This window comes from Geotrypetes seraphini, chromosome 11 (assembly GCF_902459505.1).
Source record: "Geotrypetes seraphini chromosome 11, aGeoSer1.1, whole genome shotgun sequence".
Lineage (NCBI taxonomy): Eukaryota > Metazoa > Chordata > Amphibia > Gymnophiona > Dermophiidae > Geotrypetes > Geotrypetes seraphini.
The window spans coordinates 137,892,930-137,912,958 of NC_047094.1; the positions used below are offsets into that span (position 1 = coordinate 137,892,930).

General features: G+C 43.3%; 1 protein-coding gene across 6 annotated transcripts in view; it reads right to left on the reverse strand.

The window, feature by feature from the left end:
* The window catches only part of RBM39 (RNA binding motif protein 39), a 137,933-nt gene that overhangs the window by 31,507 nt on the left and 86,397 nt on the right, over positions 1-20,029 (reverse strand). For all 6 annotated transcript variants that reach the window (XM_033963389.1, XM_033963393.1, XM_033963391.1 and 3 more), the window contains 3 exons: positions 10,501-10,638; positions 6,808-6,873; positions 4,830-5,034 (listed from right to left, as the gene is read on the reverse strand). In XM_033963389.1, the coding sequence (XP_033819280.1) occupies positions 4,830-5,034; positions 6,808-6,873; positions 10,501-10,638 (409 nt within the window). The remainder of the gene's footprint in view (positions 1-4,829; positions 5,035-6,807; positions 6,874-10,500; positions 10,639-20,029) is intronic.

The window sequence follows — 20,029 nt, forward strand, 5'->3', positions numbered from 1 at the left end:
TTCGGCAGAAAGGAAGGAACAGGCCGCAAAACAACCCGCTCCTTCGAAAACTCCAGGAAGGGAGCCCTACAAGAGAAAGCCTGTAGCTCAGACACCCGTCTAGCGGAAGTAATGGCCACCAAAAAGACCGACTTCAGCGTAAGGTCCTTCAACGAACAGCCATCCAACGGCTCGAAAGGAGGGCGCACTAGAACAGAGAGAACCAGATTGAGATCCCAAGAGGGAATCGAGGGCCTTATGGGAGGCCTGATCAACTTGGCCGCCCTAAGAAAGCGAATCACATCAGGAATGGCTGACAAACGCTGACCTGTCACCAGCCCCCGAAAAGCCGACAGGGCCGCCAGATGAACCCGAAGAGAAGACCAGGCCAGGCCCCTATCCAGGCCATCCTGCAAAAACTCTAGAATGTTAGGCAGAGAAGCGCGAAAGGAGACCACTCCCCGCGCTCGGCACCATTCCTCAAAAAGACGCCAAACCCGTACATAAGCCCGAGAGGTAGAAAGCCTCCGGGACCCCAAAAGTGTAGAGATCACCTTGTCGGAATATCCCTTCTTACTCAGGCGGCCCCTTTCAAGAGCCAAGCCGTAAGACAAAAGGGAGACGGGTCGAACATGGGAATGGGACCCTGCGTCAGAAGATCGCACTCGAGAGGCAGAGGAAGAGGATCCGCCACCAGATGCCTCACCAGATCCGCATACCACGGACGACGAGGCCAATCCGGAGCCACCAAGACCACCAGCCCCGGATGGCGAACAATGCGAAGCAGTACTCTGCCCACTAATGGCCAAGGAGGGAACACATACAACAGCCCCTCCGTTGGCCACGGTTGGACCAGAGCATCCAGACCCTCGGCCAGACCGTCCCTGCGACGACTGAAGAAGCGGGGTACTTTGGCGTTGCCACTTGTAGCCATCAGATCCATCAGGGGCTGCCCCCAAGCACGCACTAGCAACTGAAACGCCTCGGCGCCGAGACACCACTCTCCCGGATCCAAGAAGTGACGACTGAGGAAGTCCGCCTGAACGTTTTCTACCCCGGCAATGTGAGAGGCCGAGAGGTCCAGAAGATGCGACTCCGCCCAAACCATGAGCCGAGCCGCCTCCTGCGCCACCAGAGTGCTCTTGGTGCCCCCCTGACGATTGACATAAGCCACCGCCGTGGCATTGTCCGACAGGACTCTGACCGACTTGCCCAACAAAAGGGAGTGGAAAGCCAACAGCGCCAGCCGGACCGCCCTGGTCTCCAACACGTTGATCGACCAGGAGGCCTCCTCCGTGGACCAGGTTCCCTGAGCTGAGTGACCCAGACACTGGGCCCCCCAACCCAGGAGACTCGCATCCGTAAGGAGCACCGTCCACTGCGGAAGATCCAGACCCACCCCCTGAACTAGGTGAGGGGTCCGGAGCCACCAACGCAGACTGCAGCGCGCCAAGCCTCGCAGGGGAACCGGAACATCCATCCCGTGCCTCTGGGGAGACCACCTCCGGAGCAGAGCATACTGGAGAGGACGCATGTGGGCCCGCGCCCACCTCACCACGTCCAGGGACGCCGCCATCGACCCCAGGACCTGGAGGAAATCTCGCGCCCGAGGACACCGGGACGCCAAAAGCAGGCGAATCTGAGACTGCAATTTGCTCACCCGGGCCTCTGGGAGGAAGACCTTCCCCAAGGAGGTGTCGAACAGCACCCCGAGGTACTCCAGACGCTGAGCCGGAACCAACCGACTCTTGGAAAGGTTGACCACCCAGCCCAGCGACCGGAGAAACTCCACCACCCGAGCCGTAACCCGGGAGCTTTCCTGCAACGACTTGGCCCGAATTAACCAGTCGTCCAGGTAGGGGTGTACCAGGATGCCCTCCGACCGCAAGGCTGCCGCGACGACCACCATCACCTTGGTGAACGTCCGGGGAGCCGTGGCCAGCCCAAAAGGAAGCGCACAGAACTGATAGTGCCGACCCAAGATCGCAAAGCGCAGGAAACGCTGATGAGAGGTCCGAATAGGAACATGCAAGTAGGCCTCCGTCAGATCGAGAGAAGTGAGAAACTCCCCCGGCTGAACCGCCAGAATGACCGACCGCAGCGTTTCCATACGGAAAGAGGGAACCTTGAGAGCCCTGTTGACCCCTTTCAAATCGAGGATGGGCCGAAAAGTCCCCTCCTTCTTGGGCACCACAAAGTAAATGGAGTACCTGCCCGTGCCCCACTCCGGGGGGGGCACTGGAACTACTGCCCTGAGATCTAGCAAGCGCTGAAGGGTCTGGCGAAACGCCAGCGTCTTCCCAGGAGTCTGACACGGAGAAGCGAGGAAAAAATCCGGCAGAGAGCGGGCGAACTCCAGGGCATAACCGTCCCGCACCACCTCCAGGACCCACTGATCGGACGTGATCTCGGCCCATTTGGGAAAAAAGTCGCGCAGCCGGGCCCCCACCGGAACCAAGGGGGGCGCCGGCAAGGCGTCATTGTGCAGGACGGGAAGCGGGGGAACAGGCGGAGGGATTCCCTGCCCCCCGACGGGCCCCCCGAAAGGGCTGCATGCGCTGGAAGAACCGACCCCGGGAAAACCCCGGAGACTGGAAAGAAGCAGCCCCACGCCCAGGGCGATACTTGCGAAATTCCCGCAAACGCCCCCGGGCCGCACCACCCCGAGACGCCGGGCGGGCACGGTCCTCCGGCAAACGGGGAACTTTCGAGTCCGACAGAGTCTGAATCAACTTATCCAAGTCCTCTCCAAATAAAAATGACCCCCGAAAGGGAAATTTAGTAAGCTTAGCTTTGGACGCAGCATCCGCCGCCCAAGCGCGCAGCCACAACACACGCCTTGCGGCCACGCCAAAAGCCATGGACTTAGCCGAGATCCGCACCAAGTCATACAGAGCATCCGAGAGGAATGAGGCAGCCATCTCAATCTTCGCTACCTCCTGATCCACCAGAGACCAGTCGTCAGACTCTCGATCCAAGACCCGCTCCGCCCACCGAAACACGGCGCGAGCGACCAGTCCCCCACAAATAGCCGCCTGGACCCCAAAGGCAGAGACTTGAAAATTTTGCTTAAGGATGGTCTCCAATTTGCGCTCCTCAGAGTCCCGCAAGGCAGAACCGCCCTCAACAGGCACGGTATGCCGCTTGGAAATAGCCGAGACCACCGCATCCACGACTGGCGAAGCTAACGTAGCCCGATCCCCTTCAGGAATGGGATACAGGCGAGCCATGCTGCGCGCCAGCCGAAACGGCGTCTCCGGCGTTTTCCACTGCTCAAGAATAATATCCCTAATATCCTGATGCATAGGAAAAGAGCGGGAAACGGAACGGATCCCTCGTAACAGAGGGTCCCCCACACGCGGAGTCTCCGGCGGCGCGTCCTCAAAACGCAAAGCCGAAGAAACCTGTTGAATAAGGTCAGGCAGCTCATCTCTCTGAAAAAGGCGCACCACGGACGCCTCGTCACTGGAGAACGGGAAACCCGACAACCCGCCGCCAGCTTCCGTCCCCTCCAGAGGGTCCTGGAATTCCTCAGAAGGGTCCAGGTCCTCCTCCAGACCGACACGTTCCTCCGACCACAAATCCTCGTCCCACGACACCCGCGGACGCTTGGACAAGAGAGGCGGCGGAGGGGACGTCACGTCAGACGAGAGAGGCAAAGCCGCAGGGAGCGCGGAGGCAACCCCACCCCCCGAGACCCCCTGGGCGCAACCGGGACCCCCAGCCGCCTGAAAATAGGCTTTGCATAATGAAAAGAAAAAATCAGGGGAAAAACCCCCCGAGGGTCCCAAGGGACTCCCTGCCACAGCAGGGGACCCAGCAGAAACCTGCCCCTGCTTAGCCAAAACAGGGGGAAGGTCACCTGAGGTGGAAGACAAAATGGAGGGGCCAGACAGAGAAGATGGCGTCTTTCCCGCCAAAACAGCTCCCTCCATAGCCTGCAGCGGCTGAGAGACCTGAATAGTCTCAGCCGCTAAAACAGGCAAGCCGGCATCAGCTGTCAAAATATCAGCTGAGAGGGAATCCTCTAAAACCCGACCGTCGGCGGCTCGGGGAATCCCTCCGTGGGCGGACGGAGAAGACCGGGCTTCTCCACCGTTCCCTGCCGACTCGCGAGGCACCATCGGCGGGGAGCTCTGGGCGCCTGCAGCCGCTGCCGACGGAGCTCCTCCACCGCACCGGCCTGAACACCGCTTGCACAGGCCGGCCGCGAGTGCCTCGCGTCTGGAGCACAATGAGCACTTTTTCCCTTTAGAAGTGCTCATTGCTCCATACGCGACCTAGCTGTAAAAAAAAAGTGCCGGTTAGTTGAAAAAATACAGTAAAATACAGTTTTCTTAAAGGGATACAACCCTCCAGACCAGCACTACCTCAGGATTTTTTTTTTTTTTTTTTTTTTTACAGAACAGACTCCACAGGCTCTCGAAGCAATATGCCTTGCTTGATTTAGGGGGCAAGGCTTACTGCTGAGGCTCCTCTAAAAAAATATGGGGAGGTGGAGGAAGTGGGGGGAGGGACCCCGCTCGTGACCCGCCGGGTTTGACACCCCCGAGGTCGGACGAACCCCCAAACAGAGTCCGTCCAAGCTCCGTCCGGCTAAAAACGGGGACAATAAACCTCTAAACAAATTCCAACAGCCCTACCAAGGGAGATGGGTACAGATCACTCAACACCTGCTGGAGACTGAAAGAAGACTGAGGGAAATAGAGAGGAGGGGCTAGGATATACTGTCCCAAAGTTTTGTTTTCAGTCTCCACCTGCTGGTCATGATTAGATATATACCCAATCGTAAAGTTAACCTCTACTGGTCTGGAGAGTGCTAAAGAATGAGCACTTTCTCATAAACTAACCTTCTGCAAGCCTTGCCATCAGTTGCAGGCGCCCAGTGGTTCCTAAATCAATTCCAGTCCTTTCTAGTTCATCACTGTCCAAAAATGAACTGGCACTAGAAGCATCAATGCGCTCCGTCACGTGGCCCACCTTCATTGGCCTGCCAGCTAGCTCAAATCCATTTAACTGTTCCAGTGCTTTTTTGGCACACTCTGAATCTGAAAACTGAAAGAAATGCATAAAATATTAGAGAGCAGAGTTTCTCAAACCTTAGTTCATAGCTTGCTATACCCAGCTGGTTTAACTTTTTTTTTGCCATAAAATATCAAGTACTGAAGAAGCTGCAGGAAAGAGGCAGAAGTTAAATGAAACACAAGCTGTTTCACCTCTCTGCCATATCTACATGACCTATGCCTCATGGTTAAAAGCATGAAGCCAGCAGCCTGTTGTTGCTTGTCCACCCTTCACAAGAAGAGGTGGAAGGGGCTCTAAGAGACCATTTTTTCCCCTCTGTCTGCCCAAAATATTGTGCAGGGTAGCGTGGGGTGGGGGCAGTTTTGTGAGAGATGTCCTATGGCTTTGGAATTTCAGCAGTTATTTGTCCATAGTAATATAATAAATGACAGCAGATAAAGACCTGAATGGTCTGTCCAATCTGCCCCAAAATACACTCTCTATAATTCAATGCTTTAATTTAAATTGTTCTTAGATATCTCTGGGCCAGAAACCCAGAGCTCTGCCCAGTATTGTGCATCTACTGGAGTCTCCGTCAAAGCTTACTCCAGCTCATCTAAGCCCCTCCTCAAATGAATGGCCATATACGTGACACAGACCGTGAAGCGTGCTCAATACTGGCCTTAGTTCTTCAATATATACCATTATTTTCTGATTAGAAATCCTCTGTGTTCATCTCATGCCCTTTTGAACTCTGTCACCAAATTGAACATCATTCCCCTTCACTAGGGAAGAAAGTACACTTGGTAACCTGTGCTACCAGCAAATCCACCTTTGGTTGGACAAATAACTGCTGAAATTCCGGAGCTAAAGGATAAAGCTTTGTCAGTCTTAGCCACCTATAGGGTACCCTCTGGGGTCTCCTATTGCACTATAATTAAGGAAGTAAGATCAGGATGCAAGGGAAAAAAAAGAAGTCTGAGCCTATAGTCAGGACTCCTAGACACATTGCACCAGAACAAATATTGTGCATGGTTATACTTTTGGATTTGATGATAGTTTCTTGCCTGGTTATGTAATTCTGTATATCTGTAACTAATATACCAATAAAGATATTTTTTAAAAAAACCAACTCAAGGAAGCAAAAGGGTATAGGGGGTAAAGTACTTCTGTGCACAAACGAGTGGCTCCTGGAGGCAACTGTATCCTTAGTTCTTAAGGTGGTCAGCAGACAGAAAAGGTGATGGCAAAAGCTAGAAATATGCTAGACTGTATAGGGTGCCTCAAGTGAATGGTCAGTAGAATAAAGGGAGTGATGGTGCCTCTATGTCTCAAAGTATACAGTTTTGAAAGTCATACCTTCAAGAAGATATAAACAGGATGGAATCAATCCTGAAGTTGGCTAACAAAAAGGTCAGTGGTCATCATCAAGCATATGGAGACAAAGATCTCTCTCTACTTGCTTACTTTGGAAGAAAGGCTGAAGGGGGGAAATATGATAAGACGCCTAAATACCTCTTTGGCATAAATGCTCAAGACAGTGGATTGCTTCCAATTTAAAGAAAACTCTGAAATGAGGGGCATAGAAAGGAGGAAAAAGGGATAGACTCGGGAGCAATCAGACAGCACCTGAATTAATGGGACGCATTAGACAAACACAGAGGATGGGCTGGTATGGATGGGTAGACTGATATGGTCTTTATCTGCCATGAACTAAATTTCAAACCCTGGATTCATTCACAGGTTTAGTTTCACAAAGAACAAATTTGCATAGTCCAAATACTGGTATGACCAAGAATGAACTGTTTATATACATTAACTTACTGTAATGAATCCATATCCTTTGGAACGGCCAGTTTCACTGTCCATCATCAGTTGAATGCTTTCAATCTAAACAAGATACGTAAGAGAACAGTTCTTACATAATGTGATTAAATACAGCAGTTAAGCTTTACTAGTTTATCTGCAGCAAATTTACAGCCTCTTTTACAAAGCGGCGCTAGTGAGTGCCACGCGGCAAATGCTCCGACACCCGGCCTCAGAGCATTTATCATATCGGCCTGCACTATCAGGCTTTGTAAAAGAGGGGGCTAGACTTGAAATACTGCTAATCTTCAGTTTTAACCTGACAGAGATGTACATTTCTACTTTATGAATGCTCTAAGGCAGTGGTTCCGAAACCTGGACAGCTGATCAGGTTTTCAGAATATCCACAATGAAAATTCATGATAGAAATTTGCATGAAGTCATGCATATTCATCGCAGATATCCTGGAAACCTGACTTGCTGTGTGCTCCCCAAGTGGGAACCACTAATCTAAGGGGCTTTCCTTTAATAGTGTGTCTCACAAATTTTCCGGCCGGCGGCACACTAAATTCAGTGCCCCGGCCAGAAGGCACCCGGAAGTGCACAGAGGCCCATCTGGCTGCGACCTGCCAGTGGAGGGATCCGGGAGATGAAGGGAGAGGAGGAGAGATGCAGGCCAGGAGCAGTCGTCCACGCTGGCTGACTTCCTACAGGACATGACATGCCTCAAACACATTATACACAAATTATATCATGACCCCAAAAGGGGTAAATCTAGAATTAAAGAAGAGAACAAAATGAAAAAAAGTCCTCATCATATAAGGAATGAAGGAAAATTCAGGAATTGTTGAAATAAATCATCAATGAGATATTATACCACCATTAAGCAAACTCTAGCACTGAAGAAACAGCCTTCTAGAATCATGAGCTCTTCGTGTTGTTTCATTTGGACCTAATAGCAAACATTTACATTCTCCAAATCCCTTATCAAGCTTAACCCAGATTAATATTGTCCATGAGTAGCTTGGCCAGAAGCCAGATCATTTTCAGACTCCTTTCACAACTGGATCCATTCTGGGCAGTCATCTCTTTTCCTCCTCCTTTGCACCTGTTCTCAGTTGCTACTCTTCCTATCACTCTTGCTCTCTTTTCCTCTTCCTCCCACGACTCTCTCACTCCATCTTTAACTGCTCCCAACGCACTGTTCTTTCTCCCTTTGCCAGCATACTTCCTTTCTAGGACTCTTTTTCCATTCTCTATATACTCAACCAATCCATCGCTGCCTTTTGTCTTAGTTCTCTCCTATCATTCATGCTATCTCCACTCCACCTCCATTCCCTGTATTACCCCTTTAAGTCTTCTTCCTTGCTTACTGGTGGACAGTGGCAACTATAGCAGCATTAACAGGACTGGCCATCTGGGCTGGTAATGTGCTGCTGGAGGCTGTGAGCATCCAACCACAACACTGTCATCAGAGGTCAAGAAGACTGAAGAACTACTCGCTTCCTCTTACTCAATTTGACATCTTGGCTGCATTTGATGTTGTATAGGCTCAATGTGTTAAGTATTACAGGAATGGTTCAAGGAATTTGGGGGGGGGGAAAAGATCTTTTCTATTTTAGTCCCTTGGCATTCCTTATGAGGAATTTCCCCAGGATTCATCTCTCTCCCCTTTGCTATTTAATATCTGTTTGAAATCTTTGGGAGAGGTGTTGAATATACTCAGTGTTCTAGTTTCATCATACACAGTTAACATTTTTCTTCTTTTGCCCAGGGTTACAAACGTTTGAACTACTAAATAAAAAAGTGTTTCTAGGGTAGATTCTTGGACCAAGAATAATTATTTAAAATTGAATAGGCAGAAAACAAAAGCCCTTTGGTTTGGTGACTGAGTCGATCCCACAGAAGAATTTTATATTGCTACAGGAGAAATATTGAAGATAAAAAATACACTGAAAGTTTAGGGGCGATTCTTGACTCTAAGATAACATTTGAAGATCAAAAAAGTTTTTTTTTCTCAATAGGACAAGTGAGGGCTATTCAATCTTCCTTAAGTCCTCAAAGTTTCTGAAACATTGCTCAAGCCATTATTGCCTTATTTGGATTACTGCAACTCTTTATAGGGGTATTTCAGAAAAGCTGTGTTCATGGCTGAAGCGCCGGGAGCAGGACCACAGAAGACAAACATGAATAGGGATGGAGGCATGGTAGACCCTGATTGATTTTCAGAGGGTTGTGTTCGTGAGGAGTTAGCTAAAATAAAAGTAGACAAAGCAATGGAGCCAGATGGTGCACATCCGAGGGTGTTGAAGGAACTTAGGGAAGTTCTGGTGGCTCCACTGACTGACCTTTTCAATGAGTCTCTAGAGTCAAGAGTAGTACCGAAGGACTGGAGAAGGGCGGATGTGATCCCAAAATGAGTCAAGAACTGGATGAGTGGAAGGCGACAGAGGGTAGTGATCAATAGAGATCGCTCTGAGGAAAGGGATGTTACCAGTGGTGTGCCTCAAGGTTCTGTTCTTGGGCCTGTTCTTTTTACCATTTTTATAACTGATATTACTGAAGGGTTGTCAGGTAAGATTTGCCTCTTTATGGGTGATACCAAAATCTGCAATAGAGTAGACACCCAGGATGGTGTGAATATCTTGAAGACCTGGCGAAGCTTGAAGAATGGTCTGAAATTTGTCAGCTATAATTTAATGCTAAGAAATGCAAGGTAATGTATTTGGGATGCAAAAACCCGAGGGAATGGTACAATTTAGGGGGTGAAGAACTTAAGTGCATGACAGAAGAGTGGGACTTGGGTGTGATTGTATGCGATGATCTTAAGGTGGCAAAACAGGTTGAAAAGGTGATGGCGAAAGCTAGAAGGATGCTAGGGTGCATAGGGAGATGTTTGGCCAGGTATTCATGCCCCTGTATAAAATTCTGGTGAGACCTCATTTAGAATATTGTGTATAATTCTGGAGGCCGCACCTTCAAAAAGATATAAAAAGGATGGAGTCGGTCCAGAGGAAGGCTACTAAAATGGTGTGTGGTCTTCGTCATAAGGTGTATGGGGATAGACTTAAATATCTCAATCTGTATACTTTAGAGGAAAGGGCGGGAGAGGGAAGATATGATACAGATGTTTAAATCCCAAAATTAAACTACAAAATATTACTCACCAGAGATGGGTTACACTCCCCCGATAACCATTTCACAAACCAGTGGAGAAAAAGCCTCAAACATTTCAATGCAGCAGTAAACAACTTCAATACTGTTTAAAGTCCAAGCTGCTTATATACTATCACTGGCAAAAACTCCACCACCACTGAAATGTAATTATCAAAAGGGTAATATACCCATCACTGTGCACAGGAAAAGCAAAAAAAGTTTTACTTAGCTTGGGACCATGGTCTGAAACGCCATGCTGTGCTGGTAGAAAATATCTGGCCAGACTGTAGACTGGCTGATCTTTCTTTCTGATTCAAAACAGCATCGAAGACAACTCTGCCAATCCACACCTGCCTACTGAGCCTTCCTTGATCAGTGCCCCCATTTCCCTTACAAAGGATTGTGTGTCTATTTCATTCATGTTTAAATTTTGTCAGTTTTGACTCCCATCACCTATTAAGTTATAAAGTGTTTTCATCAATTCCTTTGCAGAGTCCTTCCAGTCAACTTTACACAATGATTCCTTGTCTGAGTTGTTTTTTTAAGTATGCTCACCCTTCCAAATGGTTCAAAGATTCCACGAAGCATATCTTCTGTTATATTGAAGTGCAATGATCCCACATAGAGTCGCATAGGCCCAGCACTTCCTTTCTGCAAGTTATTAGCCATTGCTGCTGCTCTGTTTTTCTCTGCCTAAAGAAAAATAAATAAAATTCAGATTTATTTCAAGTACATGGCATGCAGGTTCTTTGCTTCTTCTGGGAACATGCCAATCACATCTCACTTTATGACTTTGTTTTTGTCTGTTCGTAAATTAATGTTTATTTTTTTACATAGATGTTTTGATTTCTTGTTATGCCTTTATTAATCCTACACAAACTGTATATATGTTTACATTGTCATTTATTTTTCATTAGTTTCATATGATTTGTAGTCTTAAATGTGTCTTATAAAACCAATAGAAAACATCCATAATAAACACAGAACATCTCATATTTAATAATGGTTTCTTGTCTATTGTATTTTTATGATTGGCTAAAGTAGTTTATTAGGTATGTCTTCAAAATTTTAGTTTGTTTCATTGTATTTGTTTGACAGTAAATCCCCAACACACACTGGGTAACTTAATATAGGGCAATGCCATAGTTGTCTTATATCCCACATTTTCTCCACCATAAAGATATCTCTCATCAGAGAGATTTACATCAATAAAAATTCTTAATTACATAATCTGCAGCAAATAAAGTTCAGACCTTTGTTACCTTTCATATGGGTTTGAATTTTGCTTTTTACCACAAAATATATATACTATACGAAGCTTTTATGATTGCTGGTATGACATATCAGGCAGTATTTAAGAACCTGACTTTGTGAATACTTAAAGATGGCAGTATTTCCAGCCTCCCCCTTCCATAAAAAGATTTTTCTGAACAGCAAAATAGCAACAGGTTGTTGAAGATGGTAAAAGATTGAAATAATACTAGGGTGGAACATAGACCACCAAAATGTATTTATTTGAGGAATACTTGATAAGACTATTCTATCTATATATTCTTGGAGTTGGTGATGAATAGGCAAGCTTGAATTTTTTTTAACTATCAAAGCCTGAAACTATTTCAAAGGGGGAAGTCTCAATATGGCATACAAATTATGCTTCACAAATTTCTCCTTTGCACACAAGCTGTGTCGTTAACCACTTTCAATACTGCTGAACAATTTGTCAACACAGGGAAGGTAGTTAATGACACAACCGAGCAAAGTACAATCACCACAGACCCAGTGCAGTGTGAGGCCTTGTTGCAAGGAGCTGACCAGCATCACAGGCTTTATCCTATTTCAAGAAGACATTGAATGCTTAAGTGTTTGGAACGTCATTGGTATACACCAAAGTGTATGTGTTTAGCTATTAGCAAAGTATGTTAAATTTCTCTTATTTTCCACAACAAAGTGCAGATATTGAAAGTTCATTTAATAAAATACTGCTAGACTTTTTGCATACTCAAACTAGTCATAACTTATTTATTGACTCTTATCTCCGGGTACAGGGTGGTTAGTGCCCGGAACACGGATAGTAACATTCACATGACAGCAGCTTCTTGTGACTCTGGCAAATCACGTAACCCTCCACTACTCCAGGTACAATATAAGTATCTGTATGTAATATGTAAACTGCTTAGATTACAAGCACAGAAAAGCAGTATATCAAGTCCCAATCCCCTTGATATCATCTTTCCAGATGAGGAAGTTAAATTATTCCAATTTCAAATAGTGCCATATAGTTAGAGCTTGATAAATGTGCTTCTTGTTTCAGAAAGACACCCCAATATTTGATATGCTTCTCTCCCAGCTTAAAAGGGGAAGTTAGCCTTGATAATTTTGAAATCATGCACGGTTCATACTTTCATTCAATGCTTCCTGATTTCTTCACATTTACTTTGAATCCAGATGATGTAGTAGGGTCATCAGGGGTCTAGTTAAATGTCACTATATCGTCATCTATATAAAATGAGATCACGTGTTCTTCCAATTTGTAGAGCTATAAACTGACAAACTCTGTGTCTTATGAAGCCAGAACCAAACTAACATGCCAACTTATCTCTATTATTTCACTAGGGATTAGTCATTTTTGGCATTGAACGGTGTGGCATTGCCTTGAAGAAACAAGATTCCTTTTGAAAGTTTGCCTCGATGTTTGGAGATCAGTTGCTATTTCAGTTTGCCGTGATGGTTGAATCCTTTTCCAGGTATTCTACAAGCAAAATTTCATCTTTGTCTCAAAAGACAGATGCTAACACCTTGCTTGATGACTTCTGTGTCTCGAACTTCTTGGGACATGGGAGAACCACTGTCTCCATTCTTTGGACTGTTCTTTTGTCTCTGGATCATATATGTATATACTGTATATCCTCCTAAGTTTAATCCATAGTTATGAGACGGTTCAAAAATCCCACAGGATTCCACTGAAATTGGTCCAAAATGGTTTGTGAGAGAACCACTCGATCATGCTTCTGGTCAGCATTGAGATATTTGGGAATCAATTTGACTAAGAGCTTTCTCATGTCTAAAATCTTGTGAATATAGCCTACTTGTTCTTGGGATACCTACAGGGTCTCTGCTATCTTTATAGCAGATGAATGACATTCTCCTTTTCTGGAACTGTCACTTGAGTTGGTCTCCCAGAACGTTCATTGCCTTCCACTCCAATGTCATGATCTGGGAACCCAGTTCCTGACTGGAGTAGGAAGGGCACATATCCACTAATGTAACTGACATATTATTTGTTTGGCCAAGTTCACTTTTAGGAAAAGAGATTTCATCACTGCCTGGCATTTTTTTGCAGTGAAATCTCTGTTTTGCATCATTTTCATTTCAGATCTCCAGAAAAAGATTAAATAATCAGGCTACAAAGTGAAAATTAGGGCAGGCTAGTGATTCTGCACATTAAACATAAGTGAAAATACTTACTGTTGTCATGTCTTATTAAGAGTAATTTATACAGCTAGTTAACAGCAGCAACTGTTAAGCAAAACATTAAGGAGGTGGTGGTAATAAGGGCCAATGATTAACACTCTAACCCATAAAGCTTTGAGACCCTTTAGCCTTCTTTCTTACACTGGACACTCTGAAGTGGGGTGATTTGTCTTAGTGGAAGTTTCCAGTTAACCTCACTTCACCATCTTCCGTATCTTTTTAATGAATAACCCCTTCCCCTCTATCCGCGAACTTAACATAAGAATTGCCCTACTGGGACAGATCGAAGGTCCATCAAGCCCAGTATCCTGTTTCCAACAATGGCCAACCCAGGTCCAAAGTACCTAGATAGATCCAAGAAGCAAAACAGATTCTATGCTGATTATCCTAAGAATAAGCAGTGGATTTCTCCAAGCCATCTCAATAATGGCCTATGGACTTCTCTTTTAGGAAATTATCCAAACCTTTTTAAAGCCCCGCTAAGCTAACTGATTTTACCACATTCTCTGGCAATGAATTCCAGAATTTAATTACACGTTGTTTCCAGTTTAAATCTACTACTTAGTCCTAGTATTTTTGGAAAGAGTGAACAAGTGATTCACATCTATCCTTTCCACTCCACTCATTATTTTATAGACCTCTGTCATACGTCTCTTCTCCAAGCTGAAGAACCCTAGCTGCTTTAGCCTTTCCTCGTCGGGAAGCTGTCCCCTCTCTATCATTTCTGTCACCCTTCTCTGTACCTTTTCTAATTCAAGTTATGTCTTTTTTGAGATATGGCGACCAGAACTGCACACAGTATTCAAGGTGCAGCTGTACCATAGAGCTATACAAGAGCATTATAACATTCTCAGCTTTGTTTTCCATTCCGAACCTGATAATTTCTAACATTCTATTTGCTTTCTTAGCAGCCGCCGCACATTGAGCTGAGGATTTCAACGTATCCTCAATAATGATACCTAAATCCTTTTTCTGGGCAGTGAGTCCTAACACAGAACCCAGCGTCACATAGCTTTAGTTCGGGTTCCTCTTTCCCACATATATCACTTTGCACTTGCTTACATTAAACGTCATTTGCCATTTTGCCAGTCTCTCAAGGTCCTCCTGCAATTTTTCACAATCCTATTGTGATTGAACTGAAAGAAAAAAGAAGGACATACTACTCGAAACAAATTGGAGATGGACCTTAAGACTCAAAAAAATTATTCCAGCCACTAAAAGACCTCACAAACACAACACCATACATAAAGAACAATAATTTGCCCCCATCTACAGCCACCCTCCTAGCTTCCTACTTCAAAAACAAAATCGCAATTATCAGAGCTTCTTTCAACAGAACACCCTCACACATAGTCATCATTTCCACCAATAGATAAAGAATCAGTCGTAGCAGATAGAACCTGGTCCCATTTCTCACATAGATTGGACAGAATTCAACAATCTTTATAATAAATATAGCCAAGCAGCCTGTGACCTTAACCATTGCCCCACATACCTACTGAAAACTTCAAGCACATTATTCCGCTCCCTGCTTCTACAATGGATTTACTCTTCACTACTAGAGGGTTATTTCCCACCAGAACTCAGCGAAATCATAATAACTCCGATATTAAAGGACCCTAAAGGAGCAACAGACCAACCATCCAATTACAGACCCATTGCCTCAATCCCATTGTACATTAAACTGATGGAAGGTCTCGTAGCCAAAACTCTAGCCTCTTTCCTAGAGAATCACAACATACTCCACCCCACACAATCAGGTTTCCGAGCCAAATACAGCACAGAAACACTTCTAGGAACACTAATGGACACTGCAAGACAACACCTCAGTACAGGCAAAAAAATACTGCTGATACAATTAGACCTTTCTGCAGCCTTTGACTTGGTTGACCACGACATGCTTTTACAAACTCTCGACTCAATAGGAATCTCTGGCAAAGTACTTGCATGGTTTAAAGGATTCCTACAATCATGAACTTACAGAGTCAAAATAATGCAAGAAAAATCTGAACCTTGGTCCAACCCCCTGCAGAGTTCCCCAAGGATCACCCCTATCACCTACTCTATTTAATATATACATAGCTTCCCTCAGCTACTATCTGGATAATCTCGGCATAATTTCATACAGCTACGCAGATGACATCACTATTCTTCTACCCTTCAACCAACCAGAATCCTTCATAGCAAACACAATACACAGAACCCTCGAATCAGTGGCTATATGGATGACAGAGCACAAATTAAAACTTAACCCTGACAAAACAAATTTCATTCTACTTGAAAATGACAAAACTCCAACGTTAACTAATCTTGTAATAAATTTGTTTTCATACCCAATACAACCTACTTTAAAATTGCTTGCCATCACTATTGACAGAAGCTGTAACATGCAACCCCAAATTAACAAAATAATAAAGACATCATTCATGACCATGAGAAATCTGAGAAAAATCCGATCATTCTTCGAAAAGAAGCAATTCCTACTACTGGTACAATCTCTAATCCTTGGGACGCTGGACTACTGCAACATACTATACCTACCATGTCCCGCGACCATGATGAAGCAATTGCAGACGGTGCAGAATACTTGTCTATTCACTAAAAAAATATGACCATATCACAGAGGCAGACCATGACTCGCACTGGCTTCCAATAGAAGCAAGAGTGAACTTCAAATTCTACTGCTTACTTTACAAGGCTATCAACGGAGAAAGCCCAACTTACTGGAATAACAGACTAAATCAATCCTCCTCAATCAGACACAGAAGAACCCATTCACTATTCTATTACCCACCATCCAAAAATATCAAACGAAAAAAAACTCTATGACAACTTAATAGCCTCCAAAGCAGCTAAGTTGGACAAACAACTCACCACTCTGTTATCTTCATCCACAGATTACAAAACCTTCAAGAAAGAAATTAAAACCATACTCTTCAAAAAAACACGTTAAACCTATCCAGTACAACAATCCTAACCCAACATCTAACACTCTATAAACCCTTAGTACTCTCTAATTTTTTTCTAAATTACCAAACATTATCTAAAACCCATAATTATCCCTTAAAATTTTATCTCATCGTTTATTCTATTACTTCCAAGTTGAAATGTAATTCTTGTTTTTAGTTTGGATGTAATCCGCCTTGAACCGCAAGGTAATGGCGGAATAGAAATCACTAATGTAATGTAATGTAATGTAATTGAACAACTGTCATCAGCAAATTTAATTATCTCTCTAGCTATCAATATCTCTAGATCATTGATAAATATGTTAAAAAGCAGAGGTCCCAGCATAGACCCTTGGACTATTTTTCATTCTCCATTGAGAATATTGACCATTTAAATCCACTCTATTTTCTTTCAACCAGTTCTCAATCCATAACAGGACATTCATTACCTCCTATCTCATTACTTTCTAATTTCCTCAAATGTCTTTCATGAGGTACTTTGTCAAATGCCTATTGAATATCCAAATACACAGTATCAATATGAACATCTTTATCCACATGCTCATTCACCTTTTCAAAGAAATGCAGTAGATTGGTGAGGCAAGATTTCCCTTCACTAAAACCAAATTGGCTTTCTCTCATTAATCCATGCTTACATACATATATGTTCTGATTGACTGATGGGCGTGATCCTTATTATGGTCTCAAATTACTATCCTAGACTTTTCTTTTCTCTAACTATTGTAGTTCAACCCCTTTCCCTGTTGTAGAATGTTGGTCCCTGTACGGTTTGTTATGTGTTCTTATTTTATAATAATGTACCCTGTTTTAAAATGTACATTGCTTAGAAGTATAAGCGATACAATCAAATAAACCTGAAAAATATCTTCTCTGAGCACTTGTATATCATACATTATTACATGTTGTAAAATACACAGAGAAATAATATCTGCTGGTAGCACCTAATTTGTGATAGAATCTGTCCTGGCTCTAGCATTGTTTATATAATTTTTTCCTTCAATTATTTTTGGGTTTGTGATATTTATATGTTCTGTTTTTTATAATAGTCTCTACAATTTTGGCCAGCACTGACATCAGACTCACCGGTCTATAATTTCCCGGACCATCTCTGGAACCCTTTTTAAAAACTGGTGTCACGTTGGCCACCCTCCAGTCTTCCGGTATTATGCTGGTTTTTAAAGAAAAATTACAAATTACTAATAGCTCTGCCAAGTTCATTTTTCAATTCTATCAGCACTCTGAGATGTATACCATCCGGTCTAGGTGATTTGCTACTGTTCAATTTGTCAAATTGACCCATTACATCATCCAGTTAGAGATTTGTATGAGTTTCTCCGATTCATCAGAATTGAATATAATTTCTGGCACTGGTATCTCCCCCCACATCTTCCTCAGTGAAGACTGAGGCAAAGAATTCATTTAATTTCTCCGAAGAGTCCTTGTCTTCCCTGAGAGCACCTTTTATTCCTCAGTCTAGCGATCTAACCAATTCTCTTCCCGGCTTCTTGCTTTTAATATACCTAAAAAAGTTTTTATTGTGTCTTTTTGCTTCCAGTGCAATCTTCTTTTCAAGATCTCTCTTCACCTTCCTTATTAGCACCTTGCATTTGACTTGACATTCCTTGTGTTGTTTACAAATTATTTTCAGTCGGATCCTTTTTCCACTTTCTGAAGGATTCTCTTTTAGCTCTAATAGCTTCCTTCACCTCACTCCTTAACCATGCAGGCTGCCATTTGTTCTTCCTTCCTCATACATGGAATAAATCTAGTCTGGGCTTCCAGGATGGAATTTTTAAATAGCATCCATTGTTGCAGAAGGATGTCAATCACATCTTTCAGCTCTGCCTCCTTCCCAGTGGACTGTACTGCTACCTTCAGTTTGTACCAAAGCAGTCAAATACCACTGTGACTAAGAAAATACGAAGGAAGGGAAGGGGAATATCCCCAATAAATCAATTTTGTTCTACTCTTAAGAAATATGATTTTTTTAAAAATTATTAATAAACATGAAATTTCTTAGGTGGAACCAACAATCCACCAGTCTTCTGTGTGCAACCAGCATTAACATAAATGGAGCTCTGAAGTCTCAACCTATATCCAAAACCTCCCCCTCCCCAAATTCTATTTCTTCTCAGGCTGGCAAAAGAAAACACCGGCTCTGGATATACATATCTGTCCGAGGCAGAAAAACAGGCAAAGCAACTGACAGGGCAGGGCATCTGGAATAATTTGCCCTTTTACTAAAAAGAAAATCGTTTGGCCTGGCTGTGAAAAACAAAGAGATGATCATAGTCAAAACTCATTGGTTTCTTACAGGTGGTGGAGGATTCTTTGTACATCCAGCAGTTTCAAAAGTTTATCCTGTGCCTTTGAGCCCATGGGCTAAAACACTGGCAGACAGACCTTCTGATTGATATGAAAGGCTGAAACAACTTTTGGTAAGAATGACGGAACCTTGCGTAAGACAATTCCGGCTCTGTGATACTGAGAAACTGCTCTCTACACAAGAGTATCTATAACTCAGAGACTCTTCTCGCAGAAGTTATAGGTACCAGAAACACCTTTTTTTAAAAAAATAAGAAGAAATAATGCAATGAGGTTATATTATCATATAATGTATAGAAATATGATTCATTCGTTAAGTTATCAAATCAGGACTACCTCATCAGGTTCAGTTACAATGTTCCGCTATCAGGTATTAAAAATATATATGTCACATTAAATTCTCATGTGATTTTCTTGCAATTATCAATGGGATACCATAAAGAATGTTGATTGCTTAAAAATAATGAGCTACACTTTTCTGTTGCAAATTGTTCATATCTCTTGTATAGGTAGACTGAATTCCACCAAAAGATGTAATTAAGAAATTCTTTAAAATATGTTGTATACCAATTGAAATTAGCATATCAATCATGTTTGGCTTACAGACAGATTTAGCAAAACAAGGGTGTAACAGAACAGAACATTATGATCTCAAAGCTTAGCTCAGCAGAGCAATTCATAATATTTTTAATAATTTTCAAAATTTCTATCCAAAAAGATTGAACTTTAATACAATCAAAAATTATATGCTGTAGAGTACTTGAAAGGAATTATAATGCCAACATTTATCAGTAGTCAGTAAATGAGCTTTCATCATTCTATGAGGAGTCCATTTGGCATTTCATACATGGAAATACAGTAATAGTAAGGGTCTGTTTACTTTGGACCAAAAGATGTTCCATGATGACACTGTCAATTTATTATTTAGCAATTGGTTCCATTTGGATTGAGTCTTCTGAGAATTTGTATTGCTTATTACGTAATAACTTATAAAATAAGAAAACAGCTTTGCCTTGTATTAAGGTTAAATCACACCACTTCTTAATACAAGTAGAGGTGTTATCTACAATGTGAATTATGGAAACAAAATTAGAGATTGTAATAACGTTCATTGTGATTCTTTATCTTTCAATGAAGGATGATCAATAATGATATTTGAGAAATATTGTAAATTGTCCTTTTTTGCAAAAGCTTACAGGGGACCTTGCTGAGGCCCTTCAGCACAATGCTAAAATTCCATGATAGAAAAGGAATGCAAACCATAAAACGCAATCTTAGCACCCCCTTCAGGAATCTGACTACATCCAGATGAGCTGCCA